This window comes from Ornithodoros turicata, chromosome 1 (genome assembly GCF_037126465.1).
Source record: "Ornithodoros turicata isolate Travis chromosome 1, ASM3712646v1, whole genome shotgun sequence".
Taxonomy (NCBI): Eukaryota; Metazoa; Arthropoda; class Arachnida; order Ixodida; family Argasidae; genus Ornithodoros; species Ornithodoros turicata.
Window position 1 is genome coordinate 45,001,959 of NC_088201.1, and position 25,606 is coordinate 45,027,564.

The following is a 25,606-nucleotide window of genomic DNA, read 5'->3' on the forward strand; positions in this document are numbered from 1 at the left end:
TGGTAGGCACTATCAGCTTTATCAGCAGACGCGTTTTTCCTGCTTCTTGCCCACCACACACTCTTAGAAATGAACTTCACCGTACAGCACGCTCGTAGCCAGCCATCATCTCGAACGATATCGTTATGTGCCCTGATTTGTTGAAAACGGGAGGCGTACGCCTTTTTTGTGACAATTATGACATGGGATGTTTCCCCGTGGTAGCCACAGGACACTACCCCATTTCACAGTGGTTAATATGAGAGGATGAATTATGGTGAGAATGAAGCATCATCACTTCTTCATTTATTGTTGTTGTTGTTGTTGTGACAATTATGAACAGCATAAGTGTCACAAAAAAGGCGTACGCCTCCCATTTTCAACAAATCAGGGCAGAGAACGATATCATTCGAGATGATGGTTGGCTAGGAGCATGCTATGTGGTGAAGTTCATTTTTAAGAGTGCAGGAAAATATAACCTGGAACCAGTCTTGTCGTGACGTCACATGTTTGTAAACAGAGGGTCGTCTATACCCTAGCCACACGGCAAACTTAATGCATTAAATGGCAGTAACTTCACCTCACCAACCATCTTCTCGAATGACATCGTTCTGTGCCCGATTTGTTGAAAACAGGAGGCGTACACCTTTTTTGTGACAATTATGCATGACCGGAAACCTCCCGCCGCGGCAACGTTTTTTACAGTTAAATTGCGTTGTAGTGGGACCTTTTTGAGCCGAAATATTTTTCGTGTATGCTTTTCACGGACCATTTCACGAAATACGAGCGGTTTTTATACAGCTTAAATACCCTTTCCATGCTCCTTTAAGTTTGCCGTGTGGCTAGGGTATTACACCTTTGAGAATTGAGTTGCAAAGTGCAATTTTAGTTTTCTTGTAAACACTCTGAAAACTGAACTTCACCTCATAGCAAGCTCTGTGCCAACCATCATCCCGAGTGACATCGTTCTTTCCCCTGATTTGTTGAAAACGGGAGGCGTACGCCTTTTGTGACACTTATGAAGAAATGTTAATTGTCACAAAAAGGCGGACGCCTCCCGTTTTCAACACGTCAGGGGAGAGAACGATGTCACTCGGGATGACGGTTGGCTAGGAGCGTGCTATGTGGTGAAGTTCATTTTTAAGAGTGCACTGCCATGAATGATAGGGTTATCGCTTCTGATTCGAAGAGAGCGGGAGGCGTACGCCTTTTGTGTCAATTATCGGGTGTCCAAATTGACACAAAAAGGCGTACCCCCACTCCATCTCTCTTCGAATCAGATGCGATAAACCTATCATTCGTGGCAATGGTTGGTGCAGAGCGTGCTATGCGGTGAAGTTCAGTTTTTAGAGTGAATGAGTAGAGACTACACTCTCAAAACAGAACTTCACAGCATAGCACGTTGTGCACCAACCATTGTCACGAATGATATAGGGTTATCGCTTCTGACTTGAAGACAGAGAAAGAGGGGCGTACGCCTTTTTGTGGCAATTATCATAGATCCGAATTGCCACAAAAACGCTTATATACGCCCCCCTCCCTTCTCTCTCTCACACACTCTCTCTTCGAATCAGAAGCGACCACACTCTTAAAAATGAACTTCACCGCATAGCACGCTCCTAGCCAACCATCATCTCAAATGATATCGTTATCACCTTATTTGTGATTACGCCTTACGACACCGTTATTACGCCTTTTTTTGTGACACTTATGCTGTTCATAATTGTCACAAAAAAGGCGTACGCCTCACGTTTTCAACAAATCAGGGCAGATAACGATATCATTTGAGATGATGGTTGGCTAGGAGCGGGCTACGCGGTGAAGTTCATTTTTAAGAGTGCACCAAGAAATCCGCTCGATATTGCAAATGGAACTGCCCCAAAAAAGTCCCGAAGTTGAGGCTTCAGAGTTTCGGGTATTCAACAACGCACCAAATCAGACGCAAAGATGCGCGAAGGGCAGGATATGCTCCTGCCCCCATGGAGCTAGAACAGTTTATCGCCGGACCGGCGTGCAGCACAAGACCCGCCGATAACAAGGCGGGTGACATTCCACCATACGTTGATAAGCGGCAAACAAAAATGATTCCGCCTCTTTTTTCCCGCCCTGTTTTTTTTTTTTCTCGACCTTCTATCTTTCATGGGGGCAGGAGCAAGTCCTCCTCTCCACGAATCTTTGCGTCTGATTTCGTGCGCCGTTGAATACCCGAAACTTTGAAGCCTCAATTTCGGGACCAGCTCCGGTGGCGCAGCGGTAACGCGTGCGCTTGGAGACTGGGAGGTCCGCGGTTCGAATCCGCGGGCCGGCTGTGCCGTCTGGGGTTTTTCCTGGGTTTCCCTCAGATGTGTAATAGGCGTATGCCGGCACAGTTCCCCTGAAGTCGGCCCATGGACGCAGCTATCCTCCCCCCGAGCGGATTCCGCTCGGGATTCCGCTCGGTCTTCCACTTCACCCTTTCCTCTCCTCCTCTCCACCACCTTTCCCTTCCCGAGAAACATGCCGCCTAATCAGGCAGGCAGACCTCTCGGGTTCCTCCCAACGACACTCCTCCTCCTCCTCAATTTCGGGACTTTTTTTGGGCAGTTCCCTTTGCAATATCGAGCGGATTTCTTGGTGGATCTGACTAAGTTCGCTATGGGCTCTCTAATTCTGTAAAAAAAAAAAAAAAAAAAACGTGAGGTTGACTTGAGTAATTTTGGAGTTCAATTAAAGAAATTCAATTTATTTTAATTAAAACCAAATGAAAATATTTTTGCAAGATGGCAAATTCAGTTGCCACACAAATGCCGTTTATCCCGTATTTTTCCGTTTTTTTATAAAGTCGGAATGACACGTTTTTTGAAACACCATGTATGTCGGCACAGTTCCTTTTGAAGTCGGCCCGGGTCGCACATTCCCCCTAGAGCGTGACGTTACACAGCTCTGTGAGGCTGACAAGGGAGAGCTCTATCACAGGCACCACCACCACCCACCTTGTGACAATTAACGTGACTAACGTGAGTGTCACAAAAAGGCGTACGGCTCCTGTTTTCAACAAATCAGGGGAGAGAACAATGTCGTTCGGGATTATGGTTGGCTAGGAGCGTGCTATGCGGAGAAGTTTTGTTTTTAGAGTGCACTTCACGATTAGTTGACAAGCATCACCTACACTCTCAAAACAGAACTTGACCGCATAGCACGCTCAGTTTTGAGAGTGTAGCGTGCAGATATACTGACGTTCCAATTGACGCTCACAAAGTAAAGAAAACATACAGTTTGGCACTTAGAGAGAGCATGCTTTTGTGCATGGCATCATCGTTCATAATTTAATTTTTGTTGCTCTTCTGTGCACATTTTTGAAAACTTCAGTTCATAATTTTTGGTAGTTCGTATGCATGTGTTTGATAGATCGATATGGATGTCCTCAGTGTCACCAGTACTGGAGGTGAAAAAACAAAAACAAAAGTTCTTGAAATGGGATCTTCATCCCATTTATGTGTGTGTGGTTTTGTGCTACCTTTCGGGTAACGGGGTATTCATCATCAGTGGTCCTAGAGTATACGTACGGATACGTAAGGTTAACTACTTATGCCACAAACAGGAAAGTATCTGTGCAGTGTGTGGCCAACTTTTATCCAGAAAGTGGACACATGGGAGTCACCCGTGAAGGTCATTACTTGTGGAGGGTAACTACTGTCCAAGAACAGGTTCCCGTCGCGTTGTCCGTTCCGGTCGGTGGACTCTGCAAAGGAGTCCCAACTAATGCCGACAACCTCGCACGTCTACAATTGCAGGGTGTCCTGCAGGTCGGGCCCCATTCAAGCTGCCAAGCTGAACAATGAACCGGTGTCTGTCACCTATTTGCGCTGTTGGCTCGTCTTCCTCGAAACGGTTCAGAAGAATCTGACGGCACTTTTGATACAATGAAGAAAATTTTTGGTTGAATGTGTATTGAAGCGCGATATGCTCACGTGTGTGCGCTGCTTTAACTGCAAATGTCTAAAACTGCGACAACACCAACAATTAAATTCATTCATTCATTTCATTTCCTTTGTGGGAGTAGCAGAATTCGTCAGGTGACGAATTCAGTATATTCCGTTTTTTTTTTTGTTCTTTTTCTATAATAAAACCCAAATTAAAATTATAAATGGGGGTGTTTTCGCGCTTATTCTGCGGAACTCTACCCAGCGCATGCTAGCTAACTCATCAAATCATGGCAACATATTATTTGGAGAGTTAGCATATATCACTCAGGCGAAGGTATGAAAGGGGCAAATGTTTAGAGTTTGTCCAGTGGGCCTGTGACTGTTAGAAAAGTCCTAAGCGATCGAGGATCCCAGCGTCAGTGTGCGGGATTGGTCTGTGAACGGTCCGATGTCGATGACTTCTATATAGTTGATGCACGAGAGTGTGTAGTTGCTTCGTGTTTTTTACGCTTATTTTACGTTTATTTCAGGGAACGTCCGAGAAGCAGATAACGCTCACGGCTCTGTCTCCACCTGAAGGAGACGAAAGGGACTCGCACCAGGGTCTTGCAGTGCACCGGGAATCTTCCGTGGAGTGGCCTCCTCTGAGGTTGGTGGACGGACAGACAATACTCACAGGAAGGCTTCAGCTTCTCTACCGAGACCGGTGGTGGTCCGTGTGCAGTAGTTCCAAGAAGTAAGTGTTTGCTGTTCCGTTGAACGAAGATAGCGAACGGACTCAGATTCGTCGAATGTGTTGTAATCAAGGGAACCCAGCTAATTAATGCGGCTGCTGCGTAGGTATCGAAGGTTCATTTCTCCCGCTAAGAAAAGCAAATGTGCACAGAGTAACTATGAGCTTACTCTCTGCTTACTCTTTGCTGCTCATCTTTACTCCGATCACTTGGTCTTACTCTTCCAAGGTTCGCTTTACTTTCACAAGGTTCCCGTGTGGGAGAGCGTAAAGATACAGGGCCGGGAGCTGTTTCTCTTCGCTCGCATTGATTGCCCTAACGTGCTCTTCCTCGATTCCCTTTCATAGTCTGCCAATTTCAGTATAAACTGTGCAGTGCATGGCACGGGATAGCTGTGATGGTGGCTGTTCCAGTAGAAAACGTAATTAGAAACGTAACGTCATTTTCTTTTTTTTTCGGACAGCGTATGTACTTTGTGTCTTTCAAATTCAGCGAGAATTACGGTTCTTCACTGTTGCCATAGCACGTATGAAAAAGTGTTCTAAGATTTTACTTTAAAATACAGACGGTATGTGAAAAAGTATGTGATGAGTGACATGTTCTGATGCGGTCGGGACATATAGCAGAGTTCGCTGCATCAAACTGGTTCATACGACGATGGTGACTATACACCATGATGAATACACCGGTTCCCGTCCGTTGGCTACAGTATTTCTTTCAAGTAGCGGTCCTGCGTGGAGGACACGAGCGCGTACCAACTCGTACCCCATGACCGCTCAAGTATGTGAGCGTAGGAGTCGGCCGCCCTCTTTGTCAGTTTAAGTAGGTATACGTATACGCTTCAGGGTAACGTCCATGACGACGTCAGCCGCAGGGTTTGGTTTGAAAACTATTGACGGCATCCTTGACAAGTAAAAGAAAGAAAGAAGAAAAAGAAGAAAAAAAACGAAATAACTGACGACGGCCAATATAAATAACTGGCCAGTGAAACACACCTAATAATTTACCCCCACCCCCCGGGCTGGAAATAATGTAAATATCGCCCGCTGATTCGAAAGGTCTCCTGGATTGCTCAAGTGCTAAGTACGCGTGTTATCGCGCCGACCACCGCGATGAGACATTTCTATTTCGAGACGTCACTTTTGTGCTATCGCTAACTTTCGAAGCCTCCACATTTCCCAGCGAAAGTCGCGCTTTCAGTGAGCCACGTATCTGCGATAATAATACTCTAGTCGATGACTTCGTGCGACTAGACAATCGAACGTTCGCAATTCAGATTTTAAGATTGGCTCCGTGGATAACCATCGAATGTATTTAAATACATGGTCGTACATTCGTGCGGTGCGGGAAAAATACCTTGCGCGCATCAGAAATCGCACGCTGGCTGATAGCATCCCAGTGGTGCTTTCGCCGAAAGCATTCTCGAAAATTCCCAGCCTAGAACGCTTTCCTCAGGGACAGTGTGCGAAGACTGCTTTGACATTGCTCAGCTCTCAATTGCTGACTACTGCCAACATTGTATATCGAAGGGGGGGGGGGGATATATTTATTAGAACAAAGAAAAAAAGGGGAGGGAAGGTCAGCCAAACGGCATGTCGGCTCGCTATTCCGCAAAAAAAGAAAGAAAATAAACAAGAAGAAAGAAAAGAACAAAAGAAAATTAAATGAAAGTAAAATAAAAGGAGAAGGAAAAACTGGGACATAATGGATAAAGTAACAAAAGGGAAAAGCAAGATGACATAGATTAAAGACAAAGATGACTTTTAAAAAAAGAAAGAAAGACTAGGGTAACGTGTGTGAAAATGAGAAGTGAGGGTGGGACACTAAAGAATGAGGACTTGAGTTCACAAGATTTCGATATCGGATTTCCTATCGATCCTGCCTCCTTGTTCTTCATCTTCGTCACCTCTCGTCTCTGCTAATGTCGTGACGCTGCTCACACGAGTGAGGCCAACAACGGCAAGATGGTCTGCCGCCGTCGTACCATTCAAGCAATCGACGTTTTAGTGCACAATTTCTGCACATACTGGACTGTACCCGTGTAACGATAATATATAGCTTGCGGTGGCGGCATCGTTCCACTTAGTTAGGTCACGATCACCGTGACTATAACCTTTAAAAAGATGTACGCGTGATTTCATATACGCGTTGAAGTCATATAGGGACCGACGTTCTTTCATCATACATATTCCGTTCATTCATGCATATTCAGGACACAGATGGCGGACTCTCTCACTCATCTCACTCAAGCCGAGATTGCCGAGCAAGCCGGGGGTGCTGCTGTGGTTGATGGCGAATCTGCAAAAAGTGATGTTGAAAAGCTTGGAGTCGAACCGACGATGTAGCCACGCAAGGCGATAATGTTAGTAACATCGACACTATCACATTGTATCGCCCCCCCCCCCCCAAGAAAAAAGAAAGAAAAAAGAAGAACATCGTGATCGACCATAGAGCAGAAAGTGTCAGCTTGATGTTCAAATGGAAAGAGTGAACGCCAATGGAGTCCGCGTGGATGTGCCTTTCTGCAGTTTTCGGATGGCTCTGGTTTTCGGTCCAGTGATAATGTTTCTCTTGCGCTTTCGGGACAAAATGTCGCGTGGTGAAACTGTCTTTGCATATGTAGTAAGCCATCTCTTGACTGTTACGTAACGAGCAAACGAAGGGCAGGGCAGAAGGGCACGTGATAAAACACGTGCACGGCGCTCTTCGCGCGATGCGTGAAGGGCGTATAGCATACGTCACGCTCAATGCCTCACGTGCCTGTCTTTTTAAATTTCCCGCCACTGGTTTGCTCGTTAATCGTTTACTAGGATAGACGGAAAAACGGATGAACTTCCAATAGATATGCGTCACGGATGATTTCTAGCCGTGCAACGATGGTGATTCACTTCCTTCGCTATCGCGCAGGTGTGAAACGCGTGTACACAAGGAGCCGCTATCGTGTTACGACAGGAAATTAATGCGCTGTTGGTCATCCCACGGAAGGTTTGCAGCAATTCTCATAGATTCTGTTAGAGATTGACACGCGGGCCGCCATTTATCGGCCCAGCCGGCAGACTTCAAAAAGGACCCAAGCCCTGCCCGGACCCGCTACAGAAGGACCAGGACCGAAATCCGTTACAGCTTAAACGTGAACAGACAAAAGATCGTACCTCACAAGCCCTCACGAGTTCATTCAGTTTCTCATTTCTGTCATTCACATACCCATACAGTGCACTCGTCAAAAAGATTGTGGAGCAAAAGGATGTCGTCAGCGGATGGTTGGATAGAGCATGGTTCAGAATATTTGAAGAGCAAAACCGGAACCGAACCGAACCACTATTTTTTTTTTTCGTCTTGGAATTGTACCTGAATCGGAACAAATGCAAAGTAACTGCTTGCGTTCAACAACGCGCGTGCGCACTTCCGTTGTCATGAACTGAATTGGCGAGGAGGGAACGGTATACGTCTATACGTAGGGACAGTGTACTGCATTGTTACGTGTCTGTAAGACGCGGATTATACAAACAAATATGCACATTAAAAAAAAATACTCAGACAGCTTTGTCTTACTGCTTTATTGGTATTTTATAGACACGTGCGAATATTTATTTTAAAACCGTGCAAGTATACGAAGCGAATAGATACATAGCCAAAGCAAATATGAAGCGAATAGTTACATAACCGGACCGGATACACATGTAGCATATGTACGCATATAAACATGTGTACAGCAAGCGTACGCGATATATTCATACGGATCAGAATACGAAGTAGCGCTCTCGTACGTGCCGTTCTTGTGTACGTTCGAAACTATATTCGACTATATTCGGTTTGGAAGAAACATACACTCTTAGAAATGAACTTCACCACATAGCACGCTCCTAGCCAACCATCATCCCGAATGACAACGTTCTCTCCCCTGATTTGGTGAAAACGGGAGGAGGAGCCTATTTTGGGCCATTATGCACGACACAAAATAGGCTCCTCCTCACGTTTTCAGCAAATCTACGGCGAGAACGTTGTCATTCGGGGTGATGGTTGGCTAGAAGCGTGCTGTGTGGTGAGGTTCATTTTTAAGAGTGTAGATTCGATTCGACACTCGAACATAGAATTCCATATTCCATCCGGAAATCGAATCGAATGCAGAACTATTTGCCTCGGTATTCAGGGAATTTGAATATTCGCACATGCCTAGTATTTTAGTTACAGCTTCGTTTCCACCACTTTCGGGATGAGCGAAACCATATTCGTGGGCACACGCGAAAAGGTGTGGTTACTACTGTAAAACTGGTTACTAACTGGTTACCAAAACTGGTAACTGGTTACTTTCGTGAGAAATAATTTTCGTGAATTTCGTGGTCCTGATTACTATCCCGTAAATATTGGAAATGATGACAGAAAAGTACGGACACTGGAATTTGCGGCGTCGGTGCGCTCCAAACGTGAGGCGCCGCTTTTGTATTTGGTAAACTAGCCATTTTGGTATAGGCCAGAAATTACGTAAACGTGGCAATTGGCCTTCGCGCGGGAGCGACGAAACAGAAATGATGTGATGCATTTATCAATAATCACGCTGTCATCATTCCACTCTTGCTCTGAACACTCCAGTTGCCTTTGGTCGCACTTTATTCCTCGCGTGCATCCAGCAAAATAATGCGAGTCCACTCAAAAGATTATAATAGTAAAGCATATTTCTATATGTGAGGGTAATTCGATGTTGATATTTTACAGCACACAAGGAACTGGTAGAACTAGCAGTGTCGAACTGTATATATCACACTGCATACGCATCCGTGTTGAATGGATGGGGTTGCTTGTGCACTTCATCTACGCAGGGCCTTTTTTGCTTTTGTTTTCAAAGCTACCTCATTGTCACGTGAGCCGTCCGTGGCCTCGAATTGTCATGCAAGAATTTCACCCGGCGCTTCGACAGCTTTCCCATGCCTCTTCTTGCGGATATTGAGTCAGAGGCTCGCTGGTCTAGCTACGACAGCAACGTATACCACAGCGTGTTCATTGTTGCTCCCCGTGCAAGAAAATCTACGAGTGGTATGCAGTTATAGCATTCCAGAATACGGAACACAAAACCGCTAGGCAGACCTTCTGCAGAAAGCCCGTGTTTCGTCAAAATCACTGTGAACTTGGAATACCACACACCCCTTCCTCTACGCCACGCCACGCCACAGAACACAAAAGAGCAAAGACATATATGTTTATTTTATCTTTCCAACTTCACGTTAAATACTTTACCATCACAGTGAGCCGTATTTCACCACGGGACAAGTATTTCTAACTGCAATTTTGTCGACTATACAAACAGCTAGCTACGTCGACCAGGGCCCATCGTACGTGCTGACAATGTTCCCCTTTATGTATCCCACTAAAATAGCAAGCAGGTTCAACAGCTGTTGCCAAACCCAGCCATGAACTGTGGTTAGGGGAGTAAACAATTTTCCCCAAGTGCACAAGATGGGTATCCGCAGAACTCGCGCAACGCTCGAAAGCACGACTATCTCTATACTATACTATAGAGATGGTCGTGACTATAGAGACTACTACTATAAAGATGGTCGTGCTCGAAAGTAGTGCATTTTCGCATACTATTTATACTACTATCGCATATTTTTTACTATGGCACAGAAATGCGCTGCGGTTTCGATTCTAGCCGACTAGACTCCTCAGGGTTATGCTCTACAACTTTGCAATTGCGCGGTCAACCTATTTTCACAAATTGTAAAGACTTATTATGAAAGTTAATTAGCGGCTGCACTATTATTACTGATACACTACCACCTCTGAGCAGGCCCCATCGGGAATAGATATATTCGCAACGACTTTTCCGAAAGAAAAACAAATAGACATTTTAATAACTTTCTGGTCAGTCTTACACTCTTAAAAATGAACTTCACGGCATAGCACGCTCCTAACCAACCACCATCTCAAATGATATCGTTATCTGCATGCCCTGATTTTTTGAAAACGAGAGGCGTACGCCTTTTCTGTGACAATTATGAACAGCATAAGTGTCACAAAAAAAGGCGTACGCCTCCCGTGTTCAACAAACCAGGGCAGATAACGATATCATTCGAGATTATGGTTGGCTAGGAGCGTGCTATGCGTTGAAGTTCATTTTTAAGAGACATATGTCGGCACAGTTCCCCTAGAAGTCGGCCCAGGGCGCACATTTCCCCAGGGCGTCAGTCGTGACGTTGCCCACATACGTGAGGCCGACAACGGCAAGCCCTTTCACCACCACCACCACCACCATCATTTTTAAGAGTGTACTTGACGCACCCTGCACTCTAAGAAAAAAGGGTGGAGCAGTTACACCTTTTAGGAGGTTGTTGTTTTGGAGGATAGTTGTCGCATATGTTGTGCCTAAAACGTTGCGAAGACCGTGAAGTTCATTTAGTTCAAGCTAGGAGCGTGCTATGCGGCGCATAGCACGCTCTACAGTCACTATACCGGGTGTTTCAGTTAAATCCCCGGGCTAAATAATTCGCGAACCGGTGCACCAATCGAATAACTTTCTTTTTTACAAGTATCTGTCCAATACCGCCTACAAGATACGCACCGCGTGAATGAGCGGGAGGCGCTCATTATTTAAATAAAAATGCAAATGAGTTTCGTAAAAAAAGCGTAACTTCTAAAGCAGGGCGCTGTCGGTATTAAAATGGGTACTACCCCTTTTGGGACCTTCAGTGGACACCTTTCAGTGAAAAATCTGCCACCGAAGCGGGTCATTTGTTGCAGTAATTAATTGGTTTCGGTTTACGTATTTTTGTCGCGGCTGGTCGCGGCGAAGCGCAAAAAGACGCTCTTTCACTCCCTTATCCATCAATGAATTACGTCCTTACACCAATGAATTACACCAATGAATTACGTCCTTTTGCGCTTCGCCGCGACCAGCCGCGACAAAAATACGTAAACCGAAACCAATTAATTACTGCAACAAATGACCCGCTTCGGTGGCAGATTTTTCTCTAAAAGGTGTCCACTGAAGGTCCCAAAAGGGGTAGTACCCATTTTAATGCCGACGGCGCCCTGCTTTAGAAGTTAGCTTTTTTCACGAAACGCATTTGAATTTTTATTTAAATAATGAGCGCCTCCCGCTCATTCACGCGGTGCGCATCTTGTAGGCGGTATTGGACAGATACTTGTAAAAAAGAAAGTTATTCGATTGGTGCACCGGTTCGCGAATTATTTAGCCCGGGGATTTAACTGAAACACCCGGTATACACTCTTAAAAATGAACTTCACCGCATAGCACGCTCCTAGCCAACCATCATCTCGAATGATATCGTTATCTGCCCTCACTTTTTGAAAACGAGAGAGTACGCCTTTTTTGTGACACTTATGCTGTTCATAATTGTCACTCCATTCATTCACTGTCATTCATTTTTGTGACATACCTAAAACGGTGCGCGCCCCCTTTCTCAGCTTATCGGGAGACAGAGCGATATCATCCGCGATGATGATTGGCATACTGCGTGCTATGCGGTCAAGAGCGCCCCCTGTTAGTGCCTAAAAATCCGGGCCATGAGATGGTTGGCTAGGAGCGTGCTATGCGGTGAAGCTCAGTTTTAAGAGTCTAGAAGTTACCACCTTCTCACACCCGTTTTTCTTAGAGTGTGTATATACGGGGGATTGTTTTTGTTTTGTTTACATAACTGTTATTTAAAAAAAAACAAGCAGAGCAAAATAGATGCCGTTCTAGCAGGTTGGTTATACGGCCATGCGAACATCCTGTAGGACAGCGTATGCAACTACTGGACAATTAATTAGCCAAAATTCATTAATTAACCTATTAGTTAATGTTTTCTGGGAAATGCGAGATAGCAGAATTAGAGCCAGTCATTATCCAAATCCACCGTCCTTATTAAACACCCTCAGAAGCGAACCTAATTCGAAATATAAATTGCCAGATTTTGCTATGCAAATGGCCGAAACCGGAACTACGCACAACTCGAGCGCAGAAAAAGCGACAGGCATTCCACGTGAGAGGGTCACGTGCTTCGGAGCGATGGAGATGATTGGGCTAGGCGCTAACCTGTTGGCCAAATAGACCGCTGTCCGGCTCAGATAAGGCGTCGTTTCTGCGCTCGAAATGTGCGTATTTCTGGCGGCTCATTTGCATAGAGAGATTTGGCAATTTATATCTCGAAGTACGTTCGCTACACGGGGCATATACAGAGTGTCCCAGAAAACGTGTCATTGAATTATAATTATTTTGCCACCTCCTCGTGTGAATGTCGTGTAACGTAAATTTAATTATGTACATTTTTGCGAGCTTAAGTCGGAAATTTGCCTAGTAAAGGTTACTTTTTTACCCCACCAATGTGAAGAGCGTGTCTAATTTAGTCAAATTAATGATAATTGACAGGGATATTCAGAAGCTATCCCATCGGAAAAAATAGCCGAACATCATGCTCTTCGGAGGTCGCACAGAATAGCGCACGATGAATTTTTCAGCGCAATCTTTGTCAGTCCGACGAAAGGAGGTTGGAAACCCAGCCCTCCGCGACATCGCAGAGAGAGATAAAACAGGCACGGCTTATCACGTCCGACTTTCGCTGGGATAATGCTTTCCCTCTCCCAATTTTAGGAACTGTTACTTTTTCTACTATCACTCTGTGGGCTGGCTTCGGAACCTCCTTTCGTCGCACTGCGAACGATTGCGCTCAAAAAGTCATCGCGCACTATGGTCCGGTGCTCCGAAAAGCACGATACTCGGCTATTTTTCCCGATGGGATAGCTCGTGAGTATCACTGTGAATTATCATGCATTTGAGTGAATTCGGCACGCTCTTCATATTGATGGGGTAAAAAAGTGACCTTTACTTGGCAAATTTCCGAGTTCAGTTCGCAAATATTTACATAATTAAACTTGGAGTACATGACATTCACATTAGGAGGTGGCAAAAACCTAATAAGAACAAATGCTGTTGACCGCATGATTCTAGGTGGCGTAGTTTTTTTTATTATAATTCAATGACACGTTTTCTGGGACACCCTGTATGAAGGACTGTGGATTTGAATAATGACTGGCTCCAATTCTGCACTTTTGAAGGGACGGTATCGTACAGCCGGGGCGATCTACTATCTTCACGAGTACTGTACACATACAACTGTCAAAGTTTCATTCGGAATAACCAAGTCGTTTTCGAGGAATTTGTCGAAACGTGCCGTAATAGCAGACGACGAAACGTCCGCTTCTCTCATGCAACGTCACGCATGACGTTCGGCCTGCGGGTACGTCGTCGTTGTCATGGTAATTGTAACTTGCAGAAGCACCAGAAGCACCTTGGGTTGAGTCAGCTTTCAGTTTTTGAGGCTTTGTTTGTATCTGTCCCTTCTATGTTTGTTCCAGCTCCAGCCTCAGAACATCAGTTTCTCTCTTGTTCAGCCCCTTTGTTCTCGAAATGGGGACACTCAGGCATATATCTCCGCGAGCGGAGAATGTAGTCCGTGCATTAACTGTGGGGTCTCCGATAATGTAACGCATAATCGGATACGTGGAAGCTAAGTCACGTGTTTTCTTTCCGGGAGTATTTAATGCGGTTTTTAAATAAACACGCACTCCTCCTCCATGTACGTCGTCAGCGACACTTCATTTCGAAACATGATCAGTGTGCGACGGGGAGTGTAATGGAAGCGCGCGTAATATATTTTTGGTCGGAGCTGTAATGCGACCGCGCCCGGCGATGGCCGGCGACTTCGGAATTGTGATTGTGGGTGGGGTTGTCCTGCGACTTTTACCTTGTCTGTGAGGATTAACATGGTTGTTCTAAACCACCATGTGGGCCACTTCTTAGAATGTGCGTTTTTCGCCTGAGAACTGAAAGCAAATGTACGAGAGTTGCTGCGGTCCCGAGTAACTTCTGAAAGTCGTCTGCTCACGCCGGTGCAGTAGCGCGCGCAAAAGCAGACGATTTCTGCATCCTATCACGGACTTTCCCGCAGGGTGACGTTGCCGTTCTTACTGTTGCCAACACAAATCGCGGCATGCTCTGCAATCTTTATCAATTTAATTCGGTTATTTAATAACCGTGACGTGTTTTGTCGGGTAAATTAGCACTATTCTATTTTCAACGAAGGGCAATCGAATGGTACACTTTATGAGAGGGGCAGGGGGTAAGAGACCGTCCCCTTAAAAATGAACTTCACCGCATAGCACGCTCCTAGCCAACCATCATCTCGAATGGTATCGTTGTCTGCCCTGATTTGTTGAAAACGGGAGGCGTGCGCCTTTTTTTGGTGACAATTATAAACAGCATAAGTGTCACAAAAAAGGCATACGCCTCCCGTTTTCACCAAATCAGGGGAAAGAACGATGTCATCCGAGATGACGGTTGGCTATAAAAGCATGCTATGCGGTGATGTTCATTTCTAAGAGTGTACTTTAGCTAAGTAGACGTCCAGTTGTTGCACACGCAGACCTAGAGGATGTTCGCTTGGCCGTATAACCTGCAAAAACGGCATCTCTTTTGCTCTGCCAGTTTTTAAATAAAAATTATATAACGAATAAAAAAAAACACTGTATATATGATACCAATGATTTGCCGAACTACTGCACAAGACTGTATTGTAGGGATGTGCCAACCGAATCCACGAAACCTCGAATCCGGTGCACGCCGCGACGACGGCGTGATCTTCAACAAGGCGAAGTGGCGGAGTCAAGAATAACGCCTATATCCCAAGAGCAAGAGCCCAATCACTTAGTTGCTTTGCTTTCAAAACGAACGTTGAGGGTCAAACATGTGACATAATGGCTCACAAAAGCTCGGGCCCTACTCAGGCCCGAGAACTCTCGGACTGGACCCGAGCTCGGCCGGAGCCCACAGTCAAAACGACTTTGACGCCCGATTTCGGCCCACGGGCCCGGGGTGTCGTGCCAGCTCGGCCCTTTGCAGTGCTGTAGTTGGTAGCCAGCATGATGTAATTGGTAGCGACTCTAACAGGCAATCAGAAGATGTGGGGGCTGATACTTAGATCTTATCGTCGACTGCTGTTCTTTACTTGTAATATGCAACTGGGCATCGTGGCCCATAAATGATGTGTTTGTCCTGCGTCACAATCTTCAGTCATACACAGCCAGAGAGGAAAAACACACGTCTTCACTAATGTACCTACGACAGAATGGAGATGCACACGCTAAGACGTTCCAGCTAACTAGAATGGTAGATCGTGCGAGATTCCTGACTGTGAAGAAAATCTAGACTTATAAATAGCAGGAAACGTATAAATTAGATTTCATAGCTATAGTCGGATAGATTATTGAAAAAATAATCACGGCAATGATAGTTCGTGGCTTAGACATAAGCGTTCGCCGTCTTCACTTCAATTTGAAACCGAAACTTTAATACTCTCATCGTCATGTGACCCAGCGCCATCGGCATCACCTCAGAATCCGTTTTGAATGAATGGTCAATGGTGCAGTTCGGTAAATAAAGTGCTCTGTCCTGTTTTTTTAACTCTTCAGACCGTGTAAAAATTTGAACATCTTTGAATCTGTGTCGTTAGTTCTTGTGTTATGCGTAGTATGTTGTTTTTGAACTTGTGCACCAGCTGAATTACGAAAACGGACAAGGGGCGCGTGTAAGTTGTTGTGAAGTCTCAAATCCAAACTAAGGTGGGTGGTAGTAACCCGATTTATGTACAGGGTGTGTGCAGAAAAACGTGACCCGCATTTAGGCACATAGCTTGTTGCCTACCTAACTAACGAACTTCCGGTGGCGCACGATGGCGCATTTATGCGTGCGAAATCTGCAGAAAAATTGTGGAAGCCATACTCAGCTTAAAAAATAAACGGAACAACGAAAACGTCGGCTTCCGTGCATCATAATAGGGCAACATGGTGGACGTAGGAGAGTTGTGTTCAACTACCGCTAGGGGAGCTATCGGTGCATAAATCGAAACGATGTCCCACATGGATGCTCATCGGCAGTTTTTTTTTTTTTTTTTTTTTTCGTGTTAGCGCCGCGAAGCAACTGTGGCTATGAGCGGCGTACAGATGTGGACAGACGGAGAGAGGACAGCAGGAAGGAGTGGGGGACAGGGGGAGCTCATCGGCAGTACCCCTAGCAGTGCCTGCACATAACTCTCCTGAGACCGAAATGCACTACCATGCACTGTCATGACCGCCCTATTCTAATGCATGGAAGCGCATGTTTTCACGCTCTGTTTATTTTTTTACACTGAGTATGGCTTCCAGGATTTTTTTGTAGCTTTCGCACGCATAGATACGTCGTCGTGCGCCATCGGAAGTTCCTCGGCTAAGTAGACAACGAGTTACATTTAAAAATGCGGGTCACGTTTTTCTGCACACACCCTGTATATTTATCTGAACTGCCTTTCTTACGTGTCATCGTCTTGCACCTGACAGACTTACTTTGTCGGACAGATACGAAGCATGCTCCTGTCAAAGAGAATCCAGTGACTGCTTCTAAAGCGACCAATGGCATATGTTTCAGAACAATAAACAGCTTCAAAATTATTGTTGTCTTATCATTTACAGGGTAGATCACAGCTAACGGCATGTTCAAGTCATTCATTTCATATTCAGTTAGTACGTTCCAAGCTGTAGTGCTACCCTGAGCAGCCAAATTGCTTGATTATGATAATGTTGTTGGCTTTCCCTTTGCATCGGGTGAACTTTGCCATCGCGGTCGGACTTCTACACATGAGACCCAATGTTGCTTTCTGACTTGCAGTGTGGGTTATGGCAGAAGGCAACATCATCTCATATGGAAGCCTTAAGGTAGTATCCACCAAGCAGGGTGGATGCAAGCATATGACTCGCGATTACGGCTGGAACTTGCTGTGCGCTGTTAGCGCACTCCTCCTCTGACCTCGTCTGACCTCCTCCTATGACCTCTTTTTCATTTTCCCTCTTTTCGATCATTGATGTTTTCATTTTCTCATTAATTTCTCCATCCATTGGCTACAAACCCTTCGCTCTTCGGCGGCAAACTTCACTTGCGTAGGAACACCATCTGCATTTTTTTTCTTTTCATTTGCTTCGCCTTGCCTCACTTTAAAACGTGTTTGGTATAAAAGGGTATACACAAATGCCTTTCTATGAAGTGGTCACCACTCTTTCTTTGTATTACATTATTTTGTGTCATTCTGAAAAAGCAGACTTACTATGTAGTACATTTAAGCTGTTTCAATGAATCCGATCGAAACATTTGGACAAAGAAGTCTGTGCATTTCATGAGCTGATATCACCTACGTACCACGGAAATAAAAGGTGCTGTTAGGAATGCTGTTTATGTCTTTCACAACTCAACAGAGAGTGTACAGGAATCTGCATGGATAAGATGTTAGGAGAAGAAGCAGGACTCAGACCCTTGTCCTTTTTGTATTTCAGCTGGACAGAAAACGACGCCAAAGTCACATGTCGACAGTTAGGATTCTCGGATGGTGCACTCTCAGGCTGGATTCCTCGCCACAACGATTCCCGTCAGTTCATGTACTCTGGCCCTGGGTGCAGCGGGTTAGAAATATCTTTGGATCAGTGCTCTGGATGGGGTGACAGGCAGCTGGGCAGTGGTGTCTGTGGTGAGTGGACAAGAGTTACACACAGGGAAGGGTAACGGACGTATTTTCGTTACAGTTTCCATTTTCGTTATTGCCATATCTTCATTTCCGTTATCCGTTTCTGATACTAGCTTTTCAATTTTGTTTCCATTACGTTTCTGTTACTGTTTCCGGTAATGGAACGGCTGTTAGAGAGCTGCGGGAAGACAGCCCGTCCAGCTCTGTCAGCACCCTCTTTTGCCCAAGCGCTGCTTTGGTGTCACGCGTACACACTACGCAAGTAATTTTATGTCTTTGGGATGCGCACAGATTAAAAGATTTTTTAAAAGAAATGTAGGGACACTGAGCCCAGTCACTCTGAGCCCAAGATGGGCGTAACCTTCATCCAATGCCGCATTCATATAGGTGGACGCTCTCAGTAGTACACAATACTGCCATAACCACGGTGAAATGGAAAAAGTCAAAAGTAAATAAATAAGAAAATCGTAGGCTGTCATCCTCGTGCTATGGTGGAGTAGAGTGCGTGGAGTATTGAGTAAGTCTCATGTGTTGATATCATGGCGTTATGAAGGCCGGGACGAGTAGGTAAGTGAGGGATGCACCCTCGAGATGCAATATTGCACTTTGTTTCCATGCTGTCGTGTAGTATTTAGAGCATTGCTGGGAATGGAATCATCAAAATGCCAAAATAAAATGAAAAGGTACTCTAATGTCAGCGCACAACTGGAATAGCCATTACCCGAATTCAATACCGGATGATAATTTCCATTTCTGCTTCTGGTAATTGAGGACCGTGGTATGCGTTTCCATTTCCATTATTGTTACCATCTCCAATTTTGGTAATATACCATTTCTGTTTCCGTTACCATTACCGTTACCTTTCTCTGGTTACACAAACTAAATGGAGAAATGAATTTCAACTTACACTATGGTCATCTGAAAACTGAAGAGAGAATTGGCTGCATCTTCAGGCATTCTCCTGAATGCCTTTAAATGTGGTAGCTTTGTGGTGCCATCTTGTGATCCTGATCCTTCGTCTTTTTCGTCCCAACAAAAAATGGCCGTGATCCTTGGGTGACCATTGTAACGTCTAATTCAATCTTACTTTCTTGCCCTCCTCTTCACCTTCTTCTTCTTGTTCTTCTGCTCTCATATATAAAAAGCTGTATTGTTTTCCTTGTCTCAAGTATAACAAAATCTCTGTTGAGCTCAGCCACCCGTCTAGGTTCTCCGCTTTTTCCTTCTTTTCTGCAGTCTTATTCTCTCTTCATGGTGTGCAAATGAATATTGCAACATTGCCAAATCTGTTTTGATCATGCGTATCTTTTTTACACCCGCAGATTACCACATGGATGTTGAAATTACATGCATGCCAACACTCCAGGCCCAAGCACATCACCATTGGAAGGGTATTGAGTTTGATGGGGCCGTCACAGTGGAAATAAAAGAACACCGTGGACTATTGAAAAGGCTGGTGTCATTCTCCGCATTGGAACATGTGGTATTATCGTATGGTGGCCGCCAAAGGGATGGCAGTGCTACAGCAGCGATACAGGTTTCGGGGGTTCCACCTGTTATGCAGTCTGTTGAAGTTCGCTGGTCTGCCTATCATGGCATTAATGTGACAAAACATGACCATCCATTTGAGATCAAGGACAGCTTGTTTGTTGAGAACAGAGGTAAGTGAGATAGATTCACTGACTTTTCAAACGAATGAAAATGTTGTTTCTCGCTTGTAAGTAAAATAATTTTTTGACGGGTGCTGCCAGCTTCAAATACGCAGTGTTAAATTTTTTTAAGGAAATGTTTTTACTGAAAATTTTATACATTATGCTCAGTCTGCTACTATGCTACTAAACTGTACTGCCATGGAGACTGTTTATACGTAGCTAGCCTTGTAAGAAATGTGAAAATGTTGACAATATCTGCTACATAACTGCAAGGACATCGCAAATAAAAACGTCCAAGACGGTGATTGACAAATATGCACATAATCGAACATTTTTCTACAGAAAACAACTTATCAGAGTTATCTGCCTCAAGTAACATAGCGAGATGGCAACAGCACATTTACTACACATTAACATACTATTACATACATTACATACTATACATTATTACACATTAACATCGACACTTACTTCAAGAATGATTCTGTTCTTGGTACAAGGTTTTAGTGCAGTGCAACGTGCATCCCACCGATGTATGGGATTTTCTAGAGCAATCTTGCTCCCATCACTGGCGCAACCCAAAATGCCAAACAGTGAACTTGTTTGCCGTTAAGTAACAACCAACGAATGTCTGTGAATGTGAATGAAGTGTTACTGTATACAGGGTGTTTCACGAAAAATGAGCCAAAGTTTAAAAAAAATGGTTCATCGCACACAAAGACGGACTGCATAGTGTTACCAGTGGGGCGAGGATACTCAAACTATTTTTGTTTTGTAATTAATTAATTAATTAAATGAAATTAATTAGTCAGTTTTAATTTAGAGCCAAGATTGCAATGAGAAAGTTGTAGCGAGCGATACAACGACATGCAGCCTGTAGATTGCAAGTTTGCACCTCTGACGGATCCTTTTTTCCTGGCTCCAAAGACTAACTTTTGCATTTGCAAAAAAACGACGGGGACCTATTTCAGATACGCGAGGAATGAATGTCAAGCTAAAATGTCAATGACAACTGGGACTAGTCTTCGTTTCATAACAGAATGCTCGAGAGCGCTGTGATCCGGTGCTCTTCGCGCATCTGCGACAGGTCTCGCGTAGATCTTTTGCAACCCGAAAGTTGCAAACCTGAAAGTAGGTCTTTTGCAAACCCGAAAAAAAAAGGACCCGTTAGAGGTACAAAGTTGCTATCAATGGGTTTCGTGTCGTTGTAGCGCCCGCTACAACTTTCTCATTGACATCTGGCTCTAGTCCTGTTAATTAAAAAACTGACTAATAAAATTTCTCTTAATTAATTAAATAATTACAAAACAAAAAATATTTTGAGCATTCTCACACCACTGGCAACACTATGCAATCCGTCTTTTTGGTGTGTGATGAACCTTTTTTTTAAAACTTCGGCTCATTTTTTGCGAAACACCCTGTACGTATAGTAACACTTCATTCACACAACCGCATATGCCAGGTTCCAGAAACTCACTGTCAAAACTAAAATTATAGCGAATTGTAGCTGAGTTTCTACTGATCTAGAGAATGTTACAGAAAATGATGTATGTTACTTATTAATTGTAATGTATGTAACTTACATTCTGCATGGCAGGAAGACGATATTTCCTTACAGATTGTTAGCAATACAGCAATTTTGCATTGACTCTGGCAAAGTAACCTGCGCTGTTCTTATTGATTCATCTGAGACTTTATTAATCATGACACATTAAAAGCTAAAATAACTAGCATGCACTGACAAGTTGTTTTCATCAGGTAGGTTATGGTGAATTCACACAGTCATGTCCTGGCAGTTTTCGTTGCCAGATTCTGAACAGTGAATTACTTGTTGAAATGCGTTCTCTTTGTCCAAGCGTGGCAATCGCGTGTGTTCTCTTGGGGCGTTCCAAGTGTAAAGAGTTAACCAGCTAGCATTTTCTTCACCCAGCCCACGTTGACCAACTATATCCGGTGTCGTCATATCTGCATCACAAGGGCCTGTGTGTCGAAGTTAAAGGAGCATGGCAGGGTTCGAACAAAAATGTGTCAGGAGGAGTAGAATTAGGATTACAAGGCCTGGAATACACATCCGCACAAAAAGTACGAGTGCAGCGTGTGATCCTGTTGTGCAAGAGAGATATTCAATCTCGCGGGTCAGAAAAGCTGCTTCCCTCAGTCGACACTCTGCAACATCATGTGTTCTGCCCACTACTGTGCCGCGCACCTTCTTTTTTCTTTCTGCAGTTGTATTTGCCACCATCCGCCCTGAGCACTCGACCGGTCTTGTTGATAGCTGGCGATTCTCAGCAGCCAATAAAAGTTTCAGTGGTAAATGCAGGAGAAACGCGTTAGCATTAAGCACATTTCCGGTTTAAACCCGACTTCCGGTTGTCCACCTCCAGTCTGTACGTGCCTTCTGCTGTCCATTTCTGGTTCAGCTCGGGTTCCGGTTGTTCACTTCTGGTCGATACGTGACTTCTGGTTTGACACTTTCTATTACTCTATGTAACTCCATTTAATTACCCTTTAATTAGCCTCAATTACTTTCAGTTACCTTTTTGATTACTGAAGGTAACCGCAGGTTACCCGAGGTAGTCTTGAATTTAACTTAATGTCCTTTAATTATGATTACTTGCCTTAATTACTCTTACCTCGTACTCTTTGTTACTTCAATTACTTCAATTTCATATCATTTTTCTTCATTTACATTTACCCTCTTATCTCCCCTTTACATATCCACTTATACCTCTGCCTCGGTGAGGCTTCACCATCTCATACGCACACAGACCACACACGCACGTACACGCACATATATGCAGCTTTTTCCATTTTAACACTCCTAATGGTAACACATTAAAAGTGGTCAGCTGACCTGACCTCACACCATGTGAGGAGTAGCTGGGGAAATTGCCGGCACTGTGCACATTCTTGTAAACTACCTTTCTCAGGAAATTCACACTTCCGAAAGGAGATATTTTTGCATGGCAGTTCCTGAAGGTAGTATGTTCATGTCAGTGTGGTAAAAACAATGCATGTTCGTAGGGCCTTCCATGCTCCTTTAACATGTGTTAGCAGACGGCGGAACCGGAACATGAACAACCATGGTGCCCCTAGGAGCATCCAAGGGACTTAAAGGGACGGTCACATCCGGAAACCCGTGTATGAAACCGATACCACTGAGTTCGGAGTCTGCCCATGGAGTCGGCCAACAGTCTACCTGGCTGTTTTTTCGTCCTAAAGGTGCTTAGATGTTAACTAAGCAAATTTTAAAGATAGCCCTGTCTCAGCAGCTGCAGAAACTCCAGCAGTGTGACGTCACTTCGTAAGCGGAGGAGTGAGGGGGTGGCATGCAGAGGAGGAAAGGCGCCATCCCGATGCTCCTCAACTCTATGAGACGCTCGCACGGCCGTGGCATTCTTTTTTTCCAAGGCGTGCCATAATTGGCCGGTTACAGAATGACGTTTTTCTCGTTTTTCCAGAGAGGGAATTCCGGCATACTCTCAACATCCGGCGTCTGCTCTTGTCACGTATTCCGTCGAATAACGGTGAAACAACGCCACTATTTCGCGTGGGATTCTCGATACTGTGGTCAGTGTTCCATGAGGAATTAAATTACACTATCGTTTCGAAATCGACTGGAACGGAATGCAACCGTCCCTTTAAACTGTTAAATTCTGGGCACTCGCGTTGTGGGGAAAACTGTCACGTGACCCAACCCAGCTAGCAATTTTTGTGGTTCTAGACCATATTGCTACGCTTTGACCATGAAAACTTGCAATTAGAATAAATTGTGTTGTCATCACACCCTTGTCTGTAACTAGGTTACGGGATATTCATCAACTCCAGCACGGGCCAGGTGTCTCTATCGAGTGTGATAAGTCGAGACAACGGAGCGGACGGGGTGGTTTATGCTTACCACGAGAGTGTGACTCAGAATCGTCTTTCACTATGTGAATCATCGGTCAGTGACAACGTAGCCTATCCTTTGGGTTTCTTCTACGTCCTTGATGAAAACAATGCAAAGACACCATGCAAAAGGGTAAGCAACACAGCATACTGCACTTCGTAAATGCCCTCACATCCTGCATATATCAAATGCAATATAAACTGATGTGAATGACAGTGAGAGCTAAAGGGCTGATGGTTTTGTGTGTGTCCATAAAAGTCAGATAGCTGAACACATTGGGTGGTTCTTACATTTGTGTGCATAACAGAGAGCATCTGCCTCCTTGTCAACATCTGGTAGACATCTGGCAAGATCTGGTTTAGTATAATACTGGACCTTCCATCTACCAGCCTCACCTCTAAGTGCATCAAGACTAACTTGTATACGTATGATGTTTTGCGCCTTCAAGAGTTCTCTATAACTGTATATATGACCACATCTAACCGTACACTTTGCAGACCATAGCATCAACAGACCCATCTTTGACTGTGACCATTCACTTCAAGAACATGCTGAGAGATGACGGCCCACGATCTTTGACTGGTGGAACTGTGACAGTGTGGAGCGGCGATATTTCTGATCCTACAAGGAAATTGGCACACTTCGTGATTAGCAATACTACTCGGCCGCAGAGCGTGTCATCTACTTCCCTCACTGTACTGTTCCAACCTCCTGACATCCCCTACTACCTCATTGGAAGCCCAGATTACTACCCTGTCAGGCTTGAATTTACAATGCAGGCAGTTCTTGCTGCAAGTGAGTACATATTCTTGTTTGTTACGTATACATTACTGTAGTGGTCTACGAACAATAGGGTGCAGCCCCAGACCGGAGGTTGGGTGCATGGTGTTCATAGGCTGACTGAAATCCACAGTCCTCTTTGTTCAAGTTCAAAAATGTAGGAAAATATGGTGAAGAAAACCACCTCTTGTTCACTGCACAAATGAAGAAGTGTTCTGTGACAATGCCACATTGATAACAATCAGTTGTATCCATGCACACTGTTGTGATACTTTGTTGTCGTGTGATGTTAAGTGGTTCACTATGAGGTCCAGCGATTTTTGTCATTCTAGCAGAAGGCCAAAACACCTGTGCTTCTTAGACGGGGTACCTCACACATGGCCCGACGTATTCCCTATGGGCAAACTTTGTACATACCTAGTTTCCCTGAGACAAAATATAGAATAATCGAGACCTCTTTTTTTTTTTCTTTTGCTGGAAACCATAGCCGTGATAATCACTTTGAATTCTGGGATATGGCTGCTGCATGTATATTCAGTGGACTTGAAGGGCTTGCTTTGGAACTATTAAGAAATGAACACAAGCAGCAAACAAAGTGGGCATTACAACGAGCGGAACATAAATACTGTTGACGTGTGATTCCTTAATCTTGTTGCCATCTGGTGCTTATTAGAGTCACTAAGCTTTGCCTCGCAGTCGGCGCTCCATAGCCATCAGTGATTTAGTCTCTTTTATTTCCGTCTCGCACACTCCGTTACATGTCGCAGCTGCACATGCCATGAATGCGAACTATCACTGAGCATTCAGACTTTTCATGATGTGTTCAACAAATGCCTTGTGTTGTGACAAAATGACATTGATTGCTTACCTGTGTAGTAGCGCAGTGATATTTTGGAGCACAGCTTGTTTACTGATTACAGTGCACATACCCCATTTCTATATAATTTTCTGTGTACCTCATGTGGAACTCTGTGAGGATTACCTAAAACTCCTGAATTAGCTCGTTAAGTAGGGGATTTCACGCCAAGGCAAGATAGCATAATGCAAGACAATCTCCACTACCATTCTATTTTTAAATAATCCTCAAACGCACATGTGCGTTGCAGTATCTGTCGGCGAATTTTCC

The 25,606-nt window shown here is 44.5% G+C and overlaps 1 protein-coding gene across 1 annotated transcript in view; it reads left to right on the plus strand.

Annotated features, from left to right (window-relative positions):
* The window catches only part of LOC135378139 (protein bark beetle-like), a 72,729-nt gene that overhangs the window by 28,667 nt on the left and 18,456 nt on the right, over positions 1-25,606 (plus strand). Inside the window, exons 2-6 of the mRNA XM_064611043.1 lie at positions 4,415-4,620; positions 17,972-18,162; positions 19,482-19,820; positions 23,615-23,832; positions 24,198-24,495. Of these exons, the coding sequence (XP_064467113.1) occupies positions 4,415-4,620; positions 17,972-18,162; positions 19,482-19,820; positions 23,615-23,832; positions 24,198-24,495 (1,252 nt within the window). The remainder of the gene's footprint in view (positions 1-4,414; positions 4,621-17,971; positions 18,163-19,481; positions 19,821-23,614; positions 23,833-24,197; positions 24,496-25,606) is intronic.